General features: G+C 36.6%; 1 protein-coding gene across 1 annotated transcript in view; it reads right to left on the bottom strand.

The window, feature by feature from the left end:
- Nucleotides 1–939: 939 nt before the first annotated feature.
- Nucleotides 940–23,349, bottom strand: part of LOC127858248 (rho GTPase-activating protein gacF-like) — a 72,250-nt gene continuing 49,840 nt past the window's right edge. Inside the window, exons 4-8 of the mRNA XM_052395240.1 lie at nucleotides 12,452–12,521; nucleotides 9,701–9,833; nucleotides 8,707–8,789; nucleotides 6,568–6,644; nucleotides 940–5,757 (exon numbers count right to left, since the gene is read on the bottom strand). Of these exons, the coding sequence (XP_052251200.1) occupies nucleotides 4,285–5,757; nucleotides 6,568–6,644; nucleotides 8,707–8,789; nucleotides 9,701–9,833; nucleotides 12,452–12,521 (1,836 nt within the window). The 3' untranslated portion in view covers nucleotides 940–4,284. The remainder of the gene's footprint in view (nucleotides 5,758–6,567; nucleotides 6,645–8,706; nucleotides 8,790–9,700; nucleotides 9,834–12,451; nucleotides 12,522–23,349) is intronic.

Genomic DNA, 23,349 nt, shown 5'->3' with positions numbered 1-23,349 from the left:
GTTTTAATTAGTGCAAATTATCTGAAAGCATTGTGCATTCAGTGCACGTGTATCCGAGTCCCGATGTAATTTGCAACATGGACATTTCTTAAGTTGCGTTACTTATGAAAATAACAACATTAAACATTCTTTCAGATAACAATCTGTCCCGAAGTTGTTGTTCAAATAGCTTTTACATCGTATAAATGAAACCCATACCGAAAGTTAAAGATGCTTTCCGCTGACGATCGGCACGCTTAATTTTATGCCAACCGTAAGTCAGTCAAGCGTTCGGGTCTCATAATTTCTTTGACATGTCTTCACAAACTTTTTTGTGTCGACTTTAATTGATCCTACATTAGAATGTTTATACACGTATTAAAACATGTGTTTCCAAGTTATAAATCAATTTTCCGACCGTGCTTTACTAGGCCTTGGGTAAAGGCGGGTTTTGTGTTCGGCCATTAGAAACATAATTAAAATCACAATTCTAACGCAACGCGTGTTTAAGTATATTTCTGTATAAAAGGTTCGAGCTTTCGACTAAAGACTCCATACGCTGACGTTTAACATTTCGTACACGGTTGCATTTATGTGGACCCGAAACTTCTCGAAGAGACATACATTTTTTTCATGGTGTGGTACGTGATGAAAATATTAGAACAGTATTTATTTGCTTTTACGTACAATTAAAATTTACCAACAAATATTTGTTTAAAGATGGGTTCGAATTGACTTTCATACCGGGGAAGGAAAAGTGAAAAGACACGACAATCAACACCGCTTAACATATGGGAACTATGAAAAAGTCCATGTTTGGGAATGGATGAACATTCCAACGGCATAGTCATATTATGGGTTCTCGATGCAACGAAAATTTAAGCCTGCCAGCAATTAAAAACAGATACTTTCGGTATTTTTTTTTCTAGATTAACTGTAGAGGAATCACAAGCTTACACGCAAACAAAAACTATTTAATCAAGTTTCAAAATAATAAGTATTGTACTGCGCTTTTATTACATTGCGGTCTTCATATTTATACAATATCATGTGCGTACCTATTCATTTTCTATTTATTTAAAATACCCATGGTTTACGTTATCTGCGACTTGAGATTTATACGGGAAATGGCCCAGGAATGTTTTTCAATGTAGAACTAACAAAACATTTATCAGAGAACATGATAACGTTAGATAAAAATATGATAATGTTTGTGGCATGTAACTGTGATGTATATGATTCATAAGTTGAAATATTTGATGTCTTAATTTCAAGTACATCACTAAAGAAGAACACACAACTAAATCCATTTAACAACAACTGACATTGGCTTTTGGGATCAAAGTTTTGTATGGTCACCTGACTTTTTTGTTCAACTAAAGTGAACATGTAAATTGATATACATGTATTTAATATGATCCGCATCATGCGAAAATGGGTCTTATGGCAGTGGCGCAGTCTGGTCAGGATCAACCCACCCAAGGTTCAATGGTGACTGGTCTCATCAGTGGACATGGTAGCTATGCTGGCTGCATATTGCACAATACCCATTTTCGATTGTCGCGGCTTATAAGTAACCATATTTGTCACTCGTTTCATTGAGTCATGTATAGCATCAACTTAAAAATCAAATTAAGTTAAAAATACTGGAAGCTGTTTCATCTTTGGTTGCATCCCTGTATTTATTACATGGAAATTCAAATTTAAGACCCTTATGTTTCATAAAACTTACACATGCAAACTTTATAATTGCCCTTGAGTTGTTGCAATTTGTAGAACGTGCAATTAAGCTGCAGCCATAAATGAAACGGCTCCCAGCTCGTCATGTGAAACATGCAGTCAGCTGGACCAAGAACACTGATACCAATATGACCATAAAGAAAAATGTTTATTTTTGTAGTAAAAATGACTCAATTACAAAATGATACTACTATAGTACATTATATTTCATTTACAGACAGATTCACATCAGTGTCAAATGTCAGTGTAAAATATGTGAACACAAAGAATATCTTGGCATTATTTGTGAGACATCTCATTTGCAAATATGTGCAATCACAACAGCAAATATGGGGGAAAGATCTATTACACATCAGTAATGCTCTAGTACAGAAATAATTTAGAATCAACATTGTAGAAATGCCATTAAAATAAAGATTGTACAAATCAAATGAATCTGTGGAATTGCACATGACTATTTTCAAATGAACACACCTGTCTATTGCTAGACCACTTAGATACGTATTTTCACCAATTTGTAGTCCCTTAGAAAGTTACATTTAATTAAAGACCTTTCTTACTAGATTCAAGTTTTAAAGGCTTCATTTCCAACCATTAGATACTGATGAGAAGTAAACAGAATAAAACCTAAACAGACAGCGAGTTACCCGCAGGCTGTTCTGGTTTTATGCTGGTTGTAAAAGCCATTTTCACTTTGCTTCTCATGGGGGATATGGTTAAATAAAAGCAATGTCCACTGACAGGCCATGCACATTCCATGAACACATTTTGTATGAACATTCACATTGAACATGTCATAATACATAAAAACATCTAAATACATTGTAAAATGTTATGTTAAAAACTAAAACTATAAAGAAATAGTAGAAAAAAACATTGTAACAAATAAAAATATTTGTTGATAATATTAATATTAAAATTATACAGTATGCCAGCTGAAAAAATATTCAGATGTTGTTTTGTAAACTTCAGGTTCATTAAAAGCTAATCATTAAAAGACAAAAAGGAAACACATAACAAACAATAATATTAAGCATTTCAACAACATCTTGCGAAAGGCCAAGCATTTATGCAATAAAAAACATTTTCAGGCAAATGAACTTATGGTACCATACAACTGTTGGTAAATTACGTAAGTTTATGAGGTCATTGACTGCATTATGTGAGGACCTGAAGTGTGAACCAACATTCATACATAATTTCCATTCCTAGACCCATGAAGGTTGGGACAAATTTTGAACAATAGTGCCATTTCCAGCTCTTGAGATTTTAAGTACTGAAAGTACCCCCTTTCCTCTACAGTGACCACCATACCAGGCTCACCAGCCCCAGTTTGATGATTACACTGTCTAATATCAGGCTTATATTGACCATGATTTTGGTGTCATTATAAACTGAAGTCTGAATAAAAAAAACACTACAAGACAAAGACAAATGCTACAACTTGTTTGTTTTGATCACTTGGACTTGTTTGTTTGGATCAGTTTAGCCATTTTAAATCATAAACATTAATACTGCAACTTCAGCATGTTTCATTGTGTATTGATCACTCGGACTTGTTTGTTTGGATCAGTTTAGCCATTTTAAATCATAAACATTAATACTGCAACATCAGCATTTTTAAATTGTGATAAAAGGGCAATCATAATATTTTAGTATTTTTAGCCTATTCTTAAATCTAAGGCTCAACTTTTTAATGTTTATAATTTATCAATTGCAACACCTTATGAATAATCTGAAAAAGCACAATGTAATCAGGTATTATATGGAAGCTTAAGGCATGAACGAAAATGTTATCTAAAACTTATGGCATATAGCATGAAATGCAAAACAACTAACTACAAAATAATAAAAGTTTACAACAGAAAGCAAGTGAAAGCAAAAACAGTATCACTAACAAAAGATTATGAGATATGTAATTAGCCAAACAATATTACTAACAAAGATATATGGTTTGCCAAAAATGCAAACATATCGAATAATTTAATATACATAAATCAGAAAACGAATAATTTAAGTACAATTATGAATACAAATGTGTAAATATTTTTTTAAATATTGAAAATACTCTAACAAAATGTCTCTAAAATTACTTGTTACCTAAAACATTTCCAATAGTAATATCAAAACCTATAAAGGCTAGAGAAACCATAACACACAATTGTAGCCATATGCTACAGAAACCATAACACACAAATGTCTCCATATTCATAGACCAAATCTATACATCGTTTGACAGTCTTTGCCATAAACATCAAGAAAAATCCCTGATTATTTCGGAATGTGTAGTTCAAGAAAAAAATTAATTCAAGTATTTCATCTACAGGATTGAAAGACAGGCAATTCCAAAACCACCAAATAAAAATTAAGATTTTTTTGTCATAAGCACATCAAATTTACTCATTTAATTACTGCAGCGTTATTATTAGTTAATTCATATAATCAATATACTGGTAAATAATAGATATGTTGATGTACGTGATTTCACAAAGATTTTAAATATTGTCTGTTATGCAGTGTAGTTCTGCTCTATAAAATAATAAGATCTCATTAAGCCGTCCAGCTTCAATAATCTGGCTTTTCTTGTTTTATTGTGGGCACTGAAGGAATTCCTGTCCCATCTTGACCATGAATTCCCCCATATCCTCCCCCATTGATTCCAAAACTGGGATATCCTGCCATTCCCATAAATGGTTGATAGCCATTGGTCAACATCTGGGGATACCCCTGGTTGTTACTATTAATAGAACTTTGAAAACCAGAGTGAGGCATGTACATGCTTTGCATTGCAGACATTTGTGACATATAAGAAGCGTTTGCGTATGCCATCATGGGATTGGTCATGTACGGTATTTGACTCGAGTAAGGTGGGAATGATGGCAGAGTATTAGATGAGGTCATCTGGTGCAATGATGGCGAGGTAGAAGACTGTGATAACGGAGGTGGCAAGACATTCTGCTGGACTGGTGGAGAATTTACTGGCTCCTCATCATCAAAACTTTCATTCGCCTTCGATTTTCTTTTCCTCGGTTTAGAGGTCTTGGAAGCTTTACCCTTGGAAGACTTGGTTTCTTTCACACCCTGAGGACTTCCTTCAGCAGAATTTTTACCAAAGTTGTTTGACGATGATGATGAGGACAAACCTGGTCCAAGATCAAAATCATCTTCTGTGCTGCCTTCGCGAACGATGTCCCTCAGAGCATCATTAAACTGGACTGGTCCACCCTGAGTGATACTTGAATGTGTTACAAGTCCGTACTTTGACTGGCTGCTCTGACTGCCAGCCACCTGATTCACCATTCCATACAGACCATTGAGAAAGTTGTTCATATGAGAATCTGAATGTGTTGTATTTGCTTGGCTGTACACCTCTATTTGACCCAATGAAATTGTCTTAGAATGATTATGATTATTGCTATATGATTGCATATCTGCATCTCTCTCAACTGCTTCTTGTTTTACACGAATCTGTCCGCCATCATGACTCGGCAGATTTCCATTTCTCATTTCCTGTTCAGAGGAATAGACTGGTTCCCTGAAAGACTGACTAGATATGGCCGGACTGTAACTGGTCTGCTTCTGCGATTGCTGCTGATGCTGCTGAAGGTAATGATGATTTTGATGCTGATGATTATGAGAAAAGTCATTCTGCTGTGGGTAGGTGGACTGACTAGACCCCATACTGGGCATACCCGAAGTGTGAGGAATGACCTGATACGACCCTGAACTGAACTGAGACAACTGCTGTTCAAAGCCGGACAAGAACTGATCTGCAGAGTCCATAGACCCTTGATGTGAGAACTGAGACATAGAATCAAGTTCCCCGGGATAATCCTCGAGATTCTCAACCTTTGGTTCCTTTTTCACCGCAGTTTTCAGAGCCAGATCCGGAAAGGTTATCTCCGACTCCTGGAGATTGGGAAGTTTGCCAGTCAGGTGATCACGGAACTTTTTGAGTGCCTCATAGAACGGCACCTTGTCGACCGCCCTTGGCAACTGGCTGCATCGAGCGCTGGAGGAGGGCATTACGTACACAGCCTGGCAACACAGAATCATTCATATTTATAACTGGACTAATTCATTATTGACAAGTTAACATACTTTGTATACTTTTGTCAATTATTGTAGAAATACTCATTTAAAATTGTTTCAGAAAACTTTTCTAATAATATACTTATTATTAAGCAGTCATTGTTGTATTTTTTTGTCGCCTTATTTTTTTATAAGGGATGTCACTTAAACATTAACTTGTTATCCAATTATTGTAACCAGTTTATTGACATACCTCACAGATATAAAATTTAAATAAGTTAACAAAACATCAAATAGCAAACTAAATGCTCAGTAAATAGCCTCTAATCGTGAGTTAAAGAAACACGCTGATTTTGTCTCTAATAATAGCCTCTAGTCCCTACCAGTGCCAAGTAAAAATTTTGCAAGTTACAAATCAAAACCTGATCCCTGTGTGTAACAGCAAAGGTCCTAGTTGATTGCTTTATTACTGCTATAATGGGCAGTATATTTAGAAATGAAATTTTTATGATTTATTAAAAAAATATATTTTAAAAAAGCTTCAGGTTAAGGTTGACCTAGAAAATGTACCGGCAAATCGGATAATCAGTGGGGTTAACCTGTTGAATTCCTTTTTTTCATAGTTATTTTGGGTAATGTGTTAGCTACATACTAGTAGTTCAATAAATCTGTAATCAGCATGGCACAACTTGGCAGGCACAAAAATTCAAATACATTCTAAAATGGAGCATAATCACAAGGCCCTATGACCTGAGCAATCATGAGATATGCCCACAACAGCCATTCCAGTGTTAATCCTGCATGGTTCACTCTTACCGTTTTAGTGCCAGGCAGAGGCTCCGGCTGTTTGCCAAAGTGAAAGTTCTTGTGACCGACAAATATCTCGTAGATACCTGAAACATGCAATAATGAGGGCGAGTGAAGACAACAAATGAACAAAACAAGCAATATTTTTTAACACAGGATGATAGGAAATGACAAAACCATTATCTTTAAGGCTTTAACCCACGGTCTAAAGATTGGATGAGTAGTGTTGAAATCTTGTGTACGAAGGTGTTGAAATCTTGTGTACGAAGCTCTAGTGATTTCATACCGCACATATTAACTTCTTGCGGTGCATTATCTGACAAAAAACTATGACCTACAAGTATCGCTGCGATTCAATAACAGCTTCATACTGAATATTTATCAAAATATGTCTCTTAAAAGCAAGATTTTATTAGTTTTCTTATGAAGCTTTGCTCATAATTGTCACATACTGCTGTTGCATGGATAAACTAACTCTTTTTCAATATACACGTACAGTTCCATAAATCCAACTGTCAAACATTGCACATACAAAAACAGGCAAACAGAGAAATAAACATAATGGACCAACTATTCTTGGTGAGCTTTTACCGAAACAACAACAACCATCATTGTAACAAGATGTGTTTGTGAAACACAATGTCCCCCTCTATGACGTTTGACCATGTAGGATGACCTTGACCTTGTGAAGAATGACCTTGACCTTTCACCACTCAAAATGTGCAGCTCCATGAGATACACATGCATGCCAAATATCAAGTTGCTATCTTCAATATTGCATAAGTATTCATAAAATAAGCGATTTCGGTCACATATATTTGACCTCTGACCTTGAAGGATGACCTTGACCTTTCACCACTCAAAATGTGCAGCTCCATGAGATACACATGCATGCCAAATATCAAGTTGCTATCTTCAATATTGCAAAAGTATTCATAAAATGAGCGATTTTGGCCACATATATTTGACCTCTGACCTTGAAGGATGACCTTGACCTTTCACCACTCAAAATGTGCAGCTTCATGAGATACACATGCATGCCAAATATCAAGTTGCTATCTTCAATATAGCAAAAGTTATTGCAAAATGTTAAAGTTGGCGCAAACAGACCAACAGACAGGGCAACTATTCTTGGTGAGCTTTTACCAAAACAACAACAACCATCATTGTAACAAGATGTGTTTGTGAAACACAATGTCCCCCTATATGACGTTTGACCTTGTAGGATGACCTTGACCTTGTGAAGAATGACCTTGACCTTTCACCACTCAAAATGTGCAGCTCCATGAGATACACATGCATGCCAAATATCAAGTTGCTATCTTCAATATTGCATAAGTATTCATAAAATAAGCGATTTCGGTCACATATATTTGACCTCTGACCTTGAAGGATGACCTTGACCTTTCACCACTCAAAATGTGCAGCTCCATGAGATACACATGCATGCCAAATATCAAGTTGCTATCTTCAATATTGCAAAAGTATTCATAAAATGAGCGATTTTGGCCACATATATTTGACCTCTGACCTTGAAGGATGACCTTGACCTTTCACCAATCAAAATGTGCAGCTTCATGAGATACACATGCATGCCAAATATCAAGTTGCTATCTTCAATATAGCAAAAATTATTGCAAAATGTTAAAGTTGGCGCAAACAGACCAACAGACAGGGCAAAAAACAATATGTCCCCCACTACTATAGTGGGGGACATAAAAAGAGCCAAGTGATTTATAAATCCACAGGTAACATCATAGATATACACAAACTTGAACCATTTAAAGCTTGTACTAGATAAGATAGATCATTTTAAGCTCTGCAGACAGAAATGAATCACAACAAGCCTGAGTGTTCATATTATGGAAATATTGAATTATTGTGCAGGAATTTATCAGACTGTAGTTTTTTTCATAATATTTCGGATCATGAAGTTCATGGACACAACATGCCATTTTCACACTGAGGGAAAATAGACAATGTAAAGCTAAATTGTTTTTGTTCATGTATGCTATGTATGTGTTGGCTCTGACCATAATTTATTGAAAAATAACCTATGATTTTGTCTTTGTTTATATGTAAGTTTACCCATGCAGTGTAAGAGGACACTTTAGAGCCTCTCAAGGTTAAACTCCTACATGTAAATACCTTTTCCATTGAACACAGCAATCTTGGGTTTATATTGGAGAAGTTTCTCAGTCAGCAGTTGAGCACCTTCTTTGATTTCCTTCCTGAAATATTTAAGTGAGAAACAATTTCTGAAAAGCCTGCAAACTACAAGACAAACTGACAGATAGACAGATAATGCAAACAAATATACCCTCATATTGTGGTATAATCAACCACTTTTACATTGTGATATACAGCACAATTTCTTGTTGCACAAAACAACTAAATGATACCATTTAAACAAAGCATAAATGCTAAGCATCAAAATCTTTTATGTTCATTTCAGTTAAGAAATTGATTTTATTTGAAGCATTTATTATATTTTGATTCAATTCATTTTCTTGGGTATCTTTCACATATCCTTTATTTCAATAGGAACATAGGACTCTAATACCTCTATTTGAGCCACGTTCTGAGAAAGCGGGGCTTAACACATAGTAATATCAGAGGACACTTTCTGCAAAGTTACATCCCTGATAAGCCTGCGATAACTGCAGGGGCTAATCTGGGACAACACTTTGCAACCACTGTTTCCCGAGAGTGAGGCTCATTTCTTTTTAACTAAACATTCAAAAGGTAACTTATATGTGTCACCGGGCCACGGTACATACATGTATCCACAGGGCTTTTTTTCCTTATTTATGAGTGGCCGTGGAAGGACATTTCACAATTGTGAAAAGGACAATTCACAAACCTAACATGGCCGTGAATTTTTACAAAATGGGCCGTTTTTCACAATTTTAATAATTTCACGACTCGGTTTTTCACAATTTTAAGAAGTTCGCGACTCAATTTTTCACTATTTGGAAAAGTTCGCAACTCAATTTGTCACAATTTTGAAAAGATTGCAACTCATTTTTTCACAATTTTGAAAAGTTCGCGACTCATTTTTTCACAAAGTAAGGGGGCCAGGGCCGCTTCACAAAGTCAGGAAAAAAAGCCCTGATCCACCACACAAAGTGCCCCTACATACTTGGTGAGATCGGCACTGCCCCTGGTCGTCCTAGCAACTATGTTGGTGAAGCCGATACCGTACTCAAGCAACTTGAAGTCCTGCATGGCGTTCATGGGCTCTGGGATCAGCCCAGACAGGTACATACACTTCCCTGGAACATGGGGTGAGAACAGATATGAGACTTGCTCTGGGTAACACGACTAAATGCATGTGCGTAAAGTGTCGTCCCTCATTAGTTTTTGCACTGGATTTTGGCAAAAAGCAGTCTTTCAACAAAAACAATACCATTTAAGCGGAAGGAGTCACCCTGATTAGCCTATGTGGACTGCACAGGCTAATCTGAGATGACTTTATGCACATGCATTTAGCCCTGTTTTCCCAGAGCGCAACTCTTTTCATCACAAGAACAAGTGCCTTACAGGAAAAAATGTCATGGAGATGGGCACTTTTCCTGAAAGAAGGGTAAGAACATTATAGAATTGACTAAACAAAGAACAACAGTGTCCATTTAATAATAAAAACACTGATTTTTTTACTTGTTTTTTAATGCTGAGACAGTTTTATTCAGGTTTTCTGACCAGATGATTGCATAAACTTGCACCTTCTCTACATGGTAAACCTCATTTACAGATATTATAATTTACTTAATATGAGCAGCGTTCTGTGAAAATTGTGCTTAATGTATGTGTGTTGAGTGTAATCCCAGTGCTTAATGTATGTGTGTTGAGTGCAATCCCAGTTTTGCCTGTGCAGTGTGCAGACGCTAATCACTGTAATCCCAGTTTTGCCTGTGCAGTGTGCAGACGCTAATCAGTGTAATCCCAGTTTTGCCTGTGCAGTGTGCAGACGCTAATTAGTGTAATCCCAGTTTTGCCTGTGCAGTGTGCAGACACTAATCAGTGTAATCCCAGTTTTGCCTGTGCAGTGTGCAGACGCTAATCACTGTAATCCCAGTTTTACCTGTGCAGTGTGCAGACGCTAATCAGTGTAATCCCAGTTTTACCTGTGCAGTGTGCAGATGCTAATCAGTGTAATCCCAGTTTTGCCTGTGCAGTGTGCAGACGCTAATCAGTGTAATCCCAGTTTTACCTGTGCAGTGTGCAGATGCTAATCAGTGTAATCCCAGTTTTGCCTGTGCAGTGTGCAGACGCTAATCAGTGTAATCCCAGTTTTACCTGTGCAGTGTGCAGACGCTAATCAGTGTAATCCCAGTTTTACCTGTGCAGTGTGCAGACGCTAATCACTGTAATCCCAGTTTTGCCTGTGCAGTGTGCAGACGCTAATCAGTGTAATCCCAGTTTTACCTGTGCAGTGTGCAGATGCTAATCAGTGTAATCCCAGTTTTACCTGTGCAGTGTGCAGATGCTAATCAGTGTAATCCCAGTTTTACCTGTGCAGTGTGCAGACGCTAATCAGTGTAATCCCAGTTTTACCTGTGCAGTGTGCGGACGCTAATCAGTGTAATCCCAGTTTTGCCTGTGCAGTGTGCAGACGCTAATCAGTGTAATCCCAGTTTTACCTGTGCAGTGTGCAGATGCTAATCAGTGTAATCCCAGTTTTGCCTGTGCAGTGTGCAGACGCTAATCAGTGTAATCCCAGTTTTGCCTGTGCAGTGTGCAGACGCTAATCAGTGTAATCCCAGTTTTACCTGTGCAGTGTGCAGATGCTAATCAGTGTAATCCCAGTTTTGCCTGTGCAGTGTGCAGACGCTAATCAGTGTAATCCCAGTTTTGCCTGTGCAGTGTGCAGACGCTAATCAGTGTAATCCCAGTTTTGCCTGTGCAGTGTGCAGACGCTAATCAGTGTAATCCCAGTTTTACCTGTGCAGTGTGCAGATGCTAATCAGTGTAATCCCAGTTTTGCCTGTGCAGTGTGCAGACGCTAATCACTGTAATCCCAGTTTTGCCTGTGCAGTGTGCAGACGCTAATCAGTGTAATCCCAGTTTTGCCTGTGCAGTGTGCAGATGCTAATCAGTGTAATCCCAGTTTTGCATGTGCAGTATGCAGACGCTAATCAGTGTAATCCCAGTTTTGCCTGTGCAGTGTGCAGACGCTAATCAGTGTAATCCCAGTTTTGCCTGTGCAGTGTGCAGACGCTAATCAGTGTAATCCCAGTTTTGCCTGTGCAGTGTGCAGACGCTAATCACTATCTGCATCCTCTGGATTTCCATTTAGAAGAGACTTATTTTAGAGATGTGTTTGTCAGAAACACAATGCCCCTTTCTGCGTCGCTTTGTAGCCATATCTTTGACCTTGAAGGATGATCTTGACCTTTCACCACTCAAAATGTGCAGCTCCATGAGATACACATGCATGCCAAATATCAAGTTGCTATCTTCAATATTGCAAAAGTTATGACCAATGTAAAAGTTTTCGGACGGACGGACAGACTTACAGACATTGACCTTTGACCTTGACCTTTCACCACTAACAATGTGCAGCTCCATCAGATACACATGCAAGCCAAATATCAAGTTGCTATCTTCAATACTGCAAAAGTTATGACCAATGTTAAAGTTTTCGGACGGACGGACAGACTGACAGACGGACAGTACAAAAACTATATGCCACCCTTCGGAGGCAAAAAAGGTCATAACAGCTAAAATTGTTGTTCCTTATTATCCTGTGCTTACTGAACAGTCTAATTTGGGATGAACCTTTACACACATGCATTCAGCCCAATTTTCCCATAAAAGAGGCCAATATTTACATTTCCCATAAAAGAGGCCAATATTTATATCTCAAAATTATATAGCATACATCACTCACAGAAATGGTTGCCTGGTCCAGCATAATGGTGGCCCACGAAGGCTGCATACAGGCCTGGATTGATACCAACCTGCAAAAACATGCCAACAATTTAATGGAGTTAGGCATAACAATTGTTTATTATTTGTTTCTCTTCTCGCTATTTGCAACGCATTTTGCAACAAGAGATGTGTTCGTCAGAAACACAAGGCCCCCTACTGCGCCGCTTTGAAACAAAATTTCTATTTATCATTTGGCTGGTATAGAAATCATCTCCCTTTAAAGCTGATTAATTCCCTTGGATTTTGTCAAATCCAACCCGGGGGGGGGGGGGGGTCTGTAGACAGTAAAAAATGACCAAGCCAGACATCACTGACAACCAAGGCCTGTGGTTTATCAAAGTGATCATAGGCACAGTTCATCATGCATCTATGGACATAAGTCCACATGTATGTAATGAACCCTACCATTCATAAATTAGTACAGGAAAGAAATGATAATTATATCATTAAAAAAAACTTTGACAAATCAATCATTTGAGTTATAAATAATCAAAATAAAAAAATCTGTACAGTAACTGTGAAAAGAACTTAAATTCTTGGTAAGGAAATATATAATATGAGATTTAAGATTTTATATATTACTTCCCTTGAAAATAATTGTCTCTAACAAATCTCTATTTTTAGTAGCAAATAATTAAAAGCCACTACCGTGACTGTAGATTCACCACTCAAAATGTTGCTACCGGGGGTATGTTCAATATTGAATAATCATCTCCCTTTAAAGCTTATTACTTCCCTTGGATTTGTATTTTTGACCTCAGACCTTGAAGGATAACATTGACCTTTTACCCCAATGTGTTTTTTCAGAAACACAATGCCGCCTAGTGGGCCGCTTTGATTTATTTAACAATAAGGGACAAAATTGTCACAAAACCAGGTTTTCAATATAAAATAGTCTGATAAAGGGAGACAACTGCAACTCAAAATGTGCATTGCTACTGATTGTTCATCTCTATGACCCCCCTTGTTTCAAAATCAATCTTTTTCGACCCCGTGACCTAGTTTCTGACCAGGCATGACCCATATTCGAACTTGACCTAGATATTTTCTAGATACAACTTCTGACCAAGTTTCGTAAAGATGAGATAAAAACTATTTGAATTAGACAGCAGACAACATGCTCAATGTTTAGAACGCACTAAGTGACGCCGTGACCTAGTTTTTAACCCGGCATGACCCATATTCGAACTTGACCTAGATATTGTCTAGATACAACGTCTGGCCAAGTATTGTAAAGATCGGATGAAAACTATTTGAACTAGAAATGGCGCTGCAGAGGCCGACGCGTATCCCCACGCCGAATGTTTGACCTAGGTGTGCCCCAGGGTTGGTAATGGGGCCATGCATAGCTGAGATTGACCGTATTGTCATAAGAGAAGTTCATCATCAATTAGAAGTGAATTGGTGTAGAAATGAAGAAGTTATAGTAAAAGGCAATTTTGGGTGGGTGTGACATATGTGGGCAGGGCGCCCCAGGGTTGGTAATTGTGCCATGCATAGTTGAGATTGACCGTATTGTCATAAGAGAAGTTCAGTATCAATTTGAAGTGAATCGGTGTAGAAAAGAAGAAATTATAGTAAAAGGCAATTTTGGGCGGGTGTGGTCTATGTGGGCGGGGCCCCAGGGTTGGTAATGGGGCCATGCATAGTTGAGATTGACCGTATTGTCATAAGAGAGGTTCAGTATCAATTTGAAGTGAATCGGTGTAGAAATGAAGAAATTATAGTAAAAGGCAATTTTGGGTGGGTGTGGTCTATGTGGGCGGGGCGCCCCAGGGTTGGTAATGGGGCCATGCATAGTTGAGATTGACTGTATTGTCATAAGAGAAGTTCAATATCAATTTGAAGTGAATCGGTGTAGAAATGAAGAAATTATAGTAAAGGCAATTTTGGGTGGGTGTGGTCTATGTGGGCGGGGCCCCAGAGTTGGTTATGGGGCCATGCATAGTTGAGATTGACCCTAATGTCATAAGAGAAGTTCAGTATCAATTTGAAGTGAATCCGTGTAGAAATGAAAAAATTATAGTAAATGGAATTTTTTGGTGGGTGTGGCCTATGTGGGCGGGCGCCCCAGGGTTGGGATTGGGGCCATGCATAGTTGAGATTGACCCTAATGTCATAACAAAAGCTCAGTATCAATTTGAAGTGAATCCGTGTAGAAATGAAAAAATTATAGTAAATGGAAATTTTTGGTGGGTGTGGCCTATGTGGGCGGGGCGCCCCAGGGTTGGGAATGGGGCCATGCATGGTTGAGATTGACCGTATTGTCATAAGAGAGGTCCAGTATCAATTTGAAGTGAATCGGTGTAGAAATAAAGAAGTAAATGTAAAATAACCTAAAAAAATGAGTGATAATTTCTGACGCGGCCCCACCCCAACCGCTATAACTTTTGACCCAGGGGTCAGATCAAAATTCCAAATAGTGCAGGGTCGCACATATGCTCATAGCTACCATGTGTGTAAGTTTCAAGGTTCTAGTGCTTTTAGTGTAGGAGGAGATAGTGGCCAGGACGGACGGACAGACAGACGGACGGGCGGCGGAGATAACCACAATATCCCCACCTTTTTTTCAAAAAGCGTGGGGATAATTAGAGAGCAGACAAGCTTGTTCCGTCTGCCCGCCAGTCAGCCAGCCGGCATTGGCCAATCTAATAACCAGTTTTTTCTTACGGACAACCTGGTTAAAAATATATACCGGTAAGTTGGCAGGTCAGATAATTATGTCCATTTAAAGCTTATTACTTCCCTTGGATTTGTTTTTTCGACCCAAGACCTTGAAGGACGATGTTCACCTTGAAATTTTACCACTCAAAATGTGCAGCTCCATGAGATACACATGCATGCCAAATATGAAGTTGCTATCTTCAATATTTGAAAAGTTATGGCCAATGTAAAAGTTTTTTTTCGGACGGACGGACAGACTGACATACTGACGGACAGTTCAACTGCTATATGCAACCCTACCGGGGGCATAAACATGGCCTTCTGAAAACTGAAGTACCAGATATGCCTCTGTATCTGTATATTTTGATATCAAAATGTACAGCTTCATGATAATGCCGCTTTGAAATAAAAAAATAAAAAAATGACCTTTGACCTTGAAGGATGACCTTGACCTTAAAGGATGACCTTGACCTTGAACTTTCACCACTCAAAATGTTCAGCTTCATGAGAACGCAGCTTTGAATTTTTTTAAATATAATTTTTTTTTACATTTGACCTTGAAGCTGACCTTGACCCTGAAGGATGACCTTGACCTTGAACTTCCACCACTCAAAATGTGCAGCTTCATGATAATGCCGCGTTGAATTTTTGTTTACCTTTGACCTTGAAGGATGACCTTGACCTTGAAGGATGACCTTAAACTTCCACCACTCCACATGTGCAGCTTCATGAGAATGCTGCTTTGATTATTTTTTTTACCTTTGACCTTGAAGGATGACCTTGACCTTGAACTTCTACCACTCAAAATGTGCAGCTTCATGAGATACACATGAATTCCGAATATCAAGTTGCTATCTTCAATATTGAAAAAGTTATGGCCAATGTTAATGTTTTCGGACAGACAGACGCCATATATTTGACATTTGACCTTGAAAGATGACCTTGACCTTCACCTATCACCACTCAAAATGTTCAGCTCCATGAGATACACATGCATGCCAAATATCAAGTTGCTATCTTCAATAGTCAAAAAGTTATGGAAAATGTTAGTTTTTTTCGGACGGACAGACTGACTGACATACTGACGGACAGTTCAACTGCTATATGCCACCCTACTGGGGGCATAAAAACTTTGCTTGACTTTACAGCCAAAAGGTAGCTCCTGACCATGCAGACTCCAGGCTACGCTGGCCTCCTTTATTTAGTGTTAACCTCACCCAAAAAAATCTCTTAACCTACAATTAAGTCACAAAAATTATTTGAGACTACACTTTTAATAAACTGCTCCACTTTGCATTTAATTTGGATCCTGGTAGGTAATCTGTGTACCTTGAAATTGTTGGAAACTGTCAATGATATGGAATTATAACGGGAAAATGAAAGTTTTTTTTCATTTGTGACAGGCACTTTATTATGATAAGTATTCATTATACACGTACAAAAGTCACTGTATTTTTAATCTGTTTAACATGTATATACAATGGAGCAATGCAACTTGTAAGTGTTAGACGTTCAATAATTTTGTCAACCCAGTCACCAAAGCAATAAAAACAAGAGCTCCGCAGTCGGAGACAAATGCTCACCTACATGTATAAAACAGTAATTTTTTGCAACAAACCTGAAGTTAATCTTATCATATCAGTGTTAAGATCAAATCTACGCATTTGATTTGAAACAGATTCACAAGACCCATAGGAATCAAAATGCCTTAACCATTTACTAAACGACACATTTTGGACTTTCCCAATTTGAAAGAGGTTGCAGACGACAATTAAATTGTAATGGAATATGAAGGAAATGATCAGGTAGGGTATTCTGAAATAATTGTGATCACAATTATTTATAAAGTTGTCAGCTACAAACCAGTAAAAGCCTGTTAGTGTATGGTAAAGGGTTAATAATCTCTGATTCCTTCTTAGAGCCTTTCACACATTTATAACAAATACAATAGTAGCATTTTTCTTTGTAAAGAATCATCTCAAAATATATTTAACAACCCACACATCCCTAAAACCAACAGGCCTGAGAATATTATGATAATCTAAAGATTATTTCTTTATATTTATAAATGTATTTAATTAAGTAATACATTTCACTTATAAGATCAAACCGGGTGTACATTGTCCAGGGTAATCATGGAACTTAGGCTGGAAATCCATGGTATAACATGGAATTCCATGGAAATCCCTGGAATTTGAAACAGTTTCCAGGGTTTTCCAGGGTTTTGTTCTAGAAATGTCCATGAAACGTGGACTTTTTTTCCCAAGCATTTTCCAGCCTTGGATGGAAAAGCATGGAAAAGGAATGGAAAACGCTGGATTTAGGCTGGATAACCATGGAAAATATTTCCAGATAGCATGGAAAGTGGAACATAGAATTATTTAAGCATGGAAAAGACTCAAACATTTTCAGCTGACCCTGGAAAAAACTTAGACTTTATAAGAGGAGAAAATAACTTATAAAAATGCAACACATTTTATTCAAAGTAAATCAGAGTTCAACAATTTACACAACATATGAATAAAACATAAAACAATGTGCATAGTTTGGGCAGAAATAGTAGTAGTTATAGTAGTAGTAGTAGTGGTAGAAGTAGTAATGCTGAGGCTGGCAGTAGAATATGTTGTAGGAGTAGAAGTAAAAGTGGTTGTTGTATAAGTTGTACAAGCAGTTAAACTACTGATAATTATACTATTGGTGCAAATTAAAGTGACAGTAGCAGTAGTAGCAGTTATTATTGTGTTGTTGTTTTAGCATTTACAGGAATAGTAGCAGTAATGGTAGCAATAGTAGAATAAATAAAAATAACAATACTAGTAGCAGCAGTAGTAGTAGTAGTTAAGGAAGTAGCATTAGCAGCAGCAGCAGTAGTAGAAGTAGTAGAAGTAGTAGTAGTAGAAGTTGTAGTAGTAGAAGTAGCAGCAGCAGCAGTAGTAGCAGTAGCAGCAGCATCAGTAGGTAGTAGTAGCAGTAGTAGTAGCAATAGTAGTTGAAGTACTAGTAGTAGTAGCAGTAGTAGTAGTAGTAGTGTAGAAGTAGTAGTAGTAGTAGTATTAGTAGTAGTAGTAGTAGTAGTAGTAGTAGTACCGGTAGTAGTAGTAGTAGTAGTAGTAGTAGTAGTGGTAGTAGTAGTAGTAGTAGTAGTAGTAACAGCAGCAGCAGCAGCAGCAGCAGCAGCAGTAGTAGTAGTAGTCGCTGCAGCAGGAGTTGTAGTAGTAGCAGCAGCAGCAGCAGTAGCAGTAGTAGTAGTAGCAGCAGCAGCAGCAGCAGGAGTAATAGCAGCAGCAGCAGTAGCAGCAGCAGTAGCAGTAGTAGTAGTAGTAGTTGAAGCAGTAGTAGTAGTTGAAGCAGTAGTAGTAGTAGTAGCAGTAGTAGCAGCAGTTTTAGTAGAAGTAATAGTAGTAGTAGTAGAAGTAGTAGTAGTAGTAGTAGTAGTATAAGTAGAAGTAGCAGTAGTAGTAGAAGTAGTAGTAGTAGTAGTAGTAGTAGTAGTAGTGGTAGTAGTAGTTGTTGTTGTTGTGGCTGTTGTAATAGTAGTAGTAGTTTTGCAGAAGTAGTAGTAGTAGTAGTAGTAGTAGTAGTACTAGTAGTAGAAGTAATAGTAGTAACTTTCAAAGCAATGTCTACAAGTTTAAATTCCTTAACCCTGTTCAAGGTGTATACACACTCAATATTTAACTACAGTCCAGGTTTGCAATTAACAAACTATCTGATAAACCTGTGTGTGAGTCAGATATGTCTGCTGCTAATCTATTGGTTATAAAATATCACAGCCTTTTCTGATTGGCTGAGTTCAAATACAGAAAGTTTACCTGTTAGATTGAAATTCTGGAGCAGGCGTATTGTAAAATATGCAGGTTAAACTTGTTGTTAAAATGAAGTTAATGTAATGTTCACAAACAGTAGAGTTAATGAGTTTTTCCATTAACAAGAATTTCTTAAAATAATAATGTATGGATATCATTTGGAAAGTGACATGAAATGTTGTTAAAAAGTGATGCATACAAGTGTTTCAGAAGTCTGTCTAGGAATAGGACAACAACTGAAGGTTTGTGCTTTTCATTATTTCTAAATATTCCTTTAAATTTATTCTTCTTATGTCATCATTGTAGACCTTTTTTATGTGACATTTTAGGTAAAAGTATGGCAAATATAGAAGTTTAAAAGCAGCTGTCACACACATTTTCACTAAGTGCAGTTTGCAGCTTGATAAAGGAAGTCCTATGTGGAGATTTTAATAAGCTTGAATGTAGTATCGGAAGTTTATAATGCATGGCTAGGGAACTGAGGCTAAGGGAGTTATGTGCTGTGCATGATGAGAAATCAATGCTCATTAATGCTGTTAATGTTTATAAATAAATTAATTAAACCAATAGCATTGTTTTTTAGGTTTCACTGTGCATTTTCATACCAATAGAATTACACATCATTCTAATTATAGCAATAATAAATTTGTACTAATCATACCTACAAATTTTGTTATGCTATGCTTTGTGATGTATTAACTTCATTGTAAGTTATTATTTAAAGACCATTTTACTAAATATTTAAAACAATACTTGAATTATTTTCTATATACATTTTCATTATGTGCTTTAACTGTAGCTGACCAGTTGATGAAAGATACTGCAGAGTTTGGCAGGGAAATAACCCAAGACAGCAAAGCGGCTCTTTTGGCGCATTTACTAAGAGGACTAACATGGCCACAAATTCATGGTAAATATTGTTATGCCCCGGGCTCATATAAGTAATTTAGTGTTAACCACCTGAAAGTATTTTGTCTTTTTGGTATCCAATATTTTGGTCTAGTTTCAATTACAGGTTATTTTTATATGAATTAGCAAATTAGCATAACTTTCATATAGCAATATCTGAATATTAAATTCCTATATACATGTATGTTTGAGTTTCCAGATACATGCTAGTGTACCCTGTTTTGGGGCATTTAACAATATAAATTTCAAAATAAAAGAGAGTCATATAACAATATAAGTTAAATCACCAATTTATTCACTTGAAAGTCTCAGTTTTCCTGTGTGGTTGCCTGTTTGCAAGTAGATTAAAGCCCGCTTGCAAACTTTAAGAGAATAAATTTCAGTAAATGGAAAAGAAATAATTGCTAACTACTTAGGATCGTAAATGTTCGCTCAAATACAAAAAAGCCACATGTACCGAATTGAGCAGTGATATGAAATATCTAAAATATGAATGAGCATTGAAGTATAGATATTCAATCATATGATTGCTGCACATTTACTTTTACAGATGAATGTAAAAAACTTATGACTTTCTTGTAATATTGTTTGCTTTGTTTTTCTTTCAGAGATCATGCAGGAGCCGTACAGTATAACAGCAGTACAAGTTCTATAAAAGATCCACGACCTACTGAAGCCCAGCTAATTAACTTTTTTTTTTTTTTAAACTGTAATTTTATCCCACCTGGGTACTTATAATTTACTAAGCTGCCTACACAAGTTTTAGACTTGCAATTATATTTTAAACTGTCACTTGGAAAGTAATACATGTACATGCATTATGTTCTGAATTTCTTTGAACAATAAAATTATATAAAAGTATTTTAATGAAATTGAGCACCTAAATTGCATTAAAGTGAAAGTAGCTGAGAAAAATAGTATCCTTGTGCTCATGGGCAGCTACATATATTGTGACAAACATGAATTAGCTAAAATAACTTAAATTTTTCATTTTGTTTCTTGTATATCGTTTGTACAGGGTTCGTGAATTGTTACTGTATATTACTTGACTTGCTTGTATTTTGTTACTTTGAATACATGTTGTGAAGGTTGCATTATACTTTTTAACTTTTAAAGTAGCGCCTGTTCAGTTCTGTTATGTAAGGGCCTGATTTATGATAATGGACATAGAGGCTTTGTAAGCATGTATTAAACAACACTTGTTTGATCTGAATAATTTGTTAAATAAATGTAACACAATTTGTAATCTGATGTTATATTTTGATGAATTGTGAACAAAATAATACATCGAAGAAACTAAGGCATTATGTTGATTTTTTGTTTTGTTTTAATCTAACCTTAAATTATGATTTATTTAAGCTGTGATTATTGTATTCATTTAATACATGATTATTGTTTTTAGACCAGAAATTTCTTTTTCTATTCAGTGACCATGGTAAACGCTGGACAATTTTCCATGTTATACCAGGCATCCATGGAATATTAAACAAGGAAAAACCCTGGAACATTTTCCAGGGTTTTCCAGCCAGCATGGAAAAAATACCGTCCAAATACTCCATGTAATCTGGAAAACCCTGGAAAAAAATCCATGGTTTTCCAGATTACATGGAGTATTCGGACGGTATTTATTCCATGCTGGCTGGAAAACCCTGGAAATTGTTCCATGGTAATTATTCCAGGGAGCCTGGAAAACTATGGAAACTATTCCAGGCTATTTCCACATACCATGGACAATTTTCCACCCTTTTTTTCTAAATATTGACGCTGGAAAAGGCTGGAAACTTAGTCCGAATACTCCAGCCTCATATTTTCCATGGATTTCCATGGAAAACCCTGGACAAAGTACACCCGGGATTATTTAATTTAATTTATTCATAACTTGTATTAAGAAAATTATAAAATGGTCTGAAATATATATAAATCGTTGAGCAATTGACAATCATATCCACAATTCATAAGTCTCGATTCACAAATGGAACAATGAATCATTAGTTATTAAAAAGCAGCATATAGTTAAGTCCGGTAATCTTGCGCGTCCGGTAATCTTGCACACTTCGCATTTGCGAATCTCGCAGACGACAAATGGTTTTCTTTCGTGATGAAAGATGGAATTTCACATTTTTAATAATTAACGGATTTAAAAGGTGCGTATTCCATGCAAAATAAAATTCCATCATTACATTTAAACACCGGTTGCGTCATCCCTATACATCGTAAACACTGGCCCACTTACGAAAAATTGGAAATGAATCACAAATTCCCTGCAGTCTTTAGCTTTTTCATACTTTAAATTAAGAATTCATAAATCCAACGTGTAATTTAGCATTCCATTGCACAATATCCGATCAGTTATGGTATTTTTGGCCATGAAAATATATCGCATCAGACTGACATAGTCAATGATTTCCCGTAGTCATTATTTCCCACCATTCTGTCAAACCAATTTGGTATGATCTCCGCATGCTCAATGGCCTAGTTTTGATATTTTCTGAAAACTATGGAAGCATGATCGTGGTAAAATCAAACCGTTATGCATTAACATTTTTTTCATGCATACCGGTACTTTTTTATTAATTGTATTCTATTACTAGTGACTATATTATTTGTTGATTTGTAGTGAACAAAAACTGCACTAGAAATCCACATTTAATTTCAATGGTTTTACAAACTGATTTTAAAAAGATTTTTCTGGAATGTTTTTTTGTCAATAATTGGACACCATATGTCTACAATTTTGCCTAAACAAGGTCATTACAGAAAGAGCGCAAGATTACCGGACACTGTGATAGTTTGAAAATGAGGTGAGTCATGTTTGTTTTGAAATCAAATCGGACAGTTCTTCACTGAATTAATCAGATATTTTTGTGTTAATAAGCACATGAATTTATTATTTCCATAATAAATTTAGATATTATGTTGTCAATTTATAAAAGAACATGTTTTTAAACCAATTGACCCTTAACTGCGCAAGATTACCGGACAGCATTGTATACGATAGTTAAGAACATTGCACTTCATTAATTTCAACACCTCTTGGATACAAAGTTTGAGTTTACCATGCAGTATCATATATTGACTTTTCTTGAAAAAATTATGTTCATGGAAGTTGTGTTTTTAAAATCAATAAGATATTATTAAACTGGTTAAAACACTACAAAAAAGACATGAAATTAACATGTCATCCGAATTTTTTTTATCCGGATATATGTTCACTTTCGACATATTTAAATAAACCCGACTTTTTTCAGTTTATAAGAAAAACATTCATAACACTTTTTCTTACTTCAATTCCTTTGTAAGCAGTCACCATCTGATCTTAAATGGCACTAAATGACAGGGTTTTTATCTCATGTTTACAAGATGATGTTGTTGTTGTTGTTGTTGGTCACAGCCACACGGCCGCAGTAATCTCCCCTGGTAAATTGTTCAGTTTTGTGACCCCCGGGGCAGGGTCAAATTTGAGTCCAGGGGAATAATT

This window comes from Dreissena polymorpha, chromosome 1 (assembly GCF_020536995.1).
Source record: "Dreissena polymorpha isolate Duluth1 chromosome 1, UMN_Dpol_1.0, whole genome shotgun sequence".
In the NCBI taxonomy this organism is placed as follows: domain Eukaryota; kingdom Metazoa; phylum Mollusca; class Bivalvia; order Myida; family Dreissenidae; genus Dreissena; species Dreissena polymorpha.
Note: the sequence above shows the minus strand (reverse complement) of the source record. Positions and strands in the feature narration are given on the sequence as shown.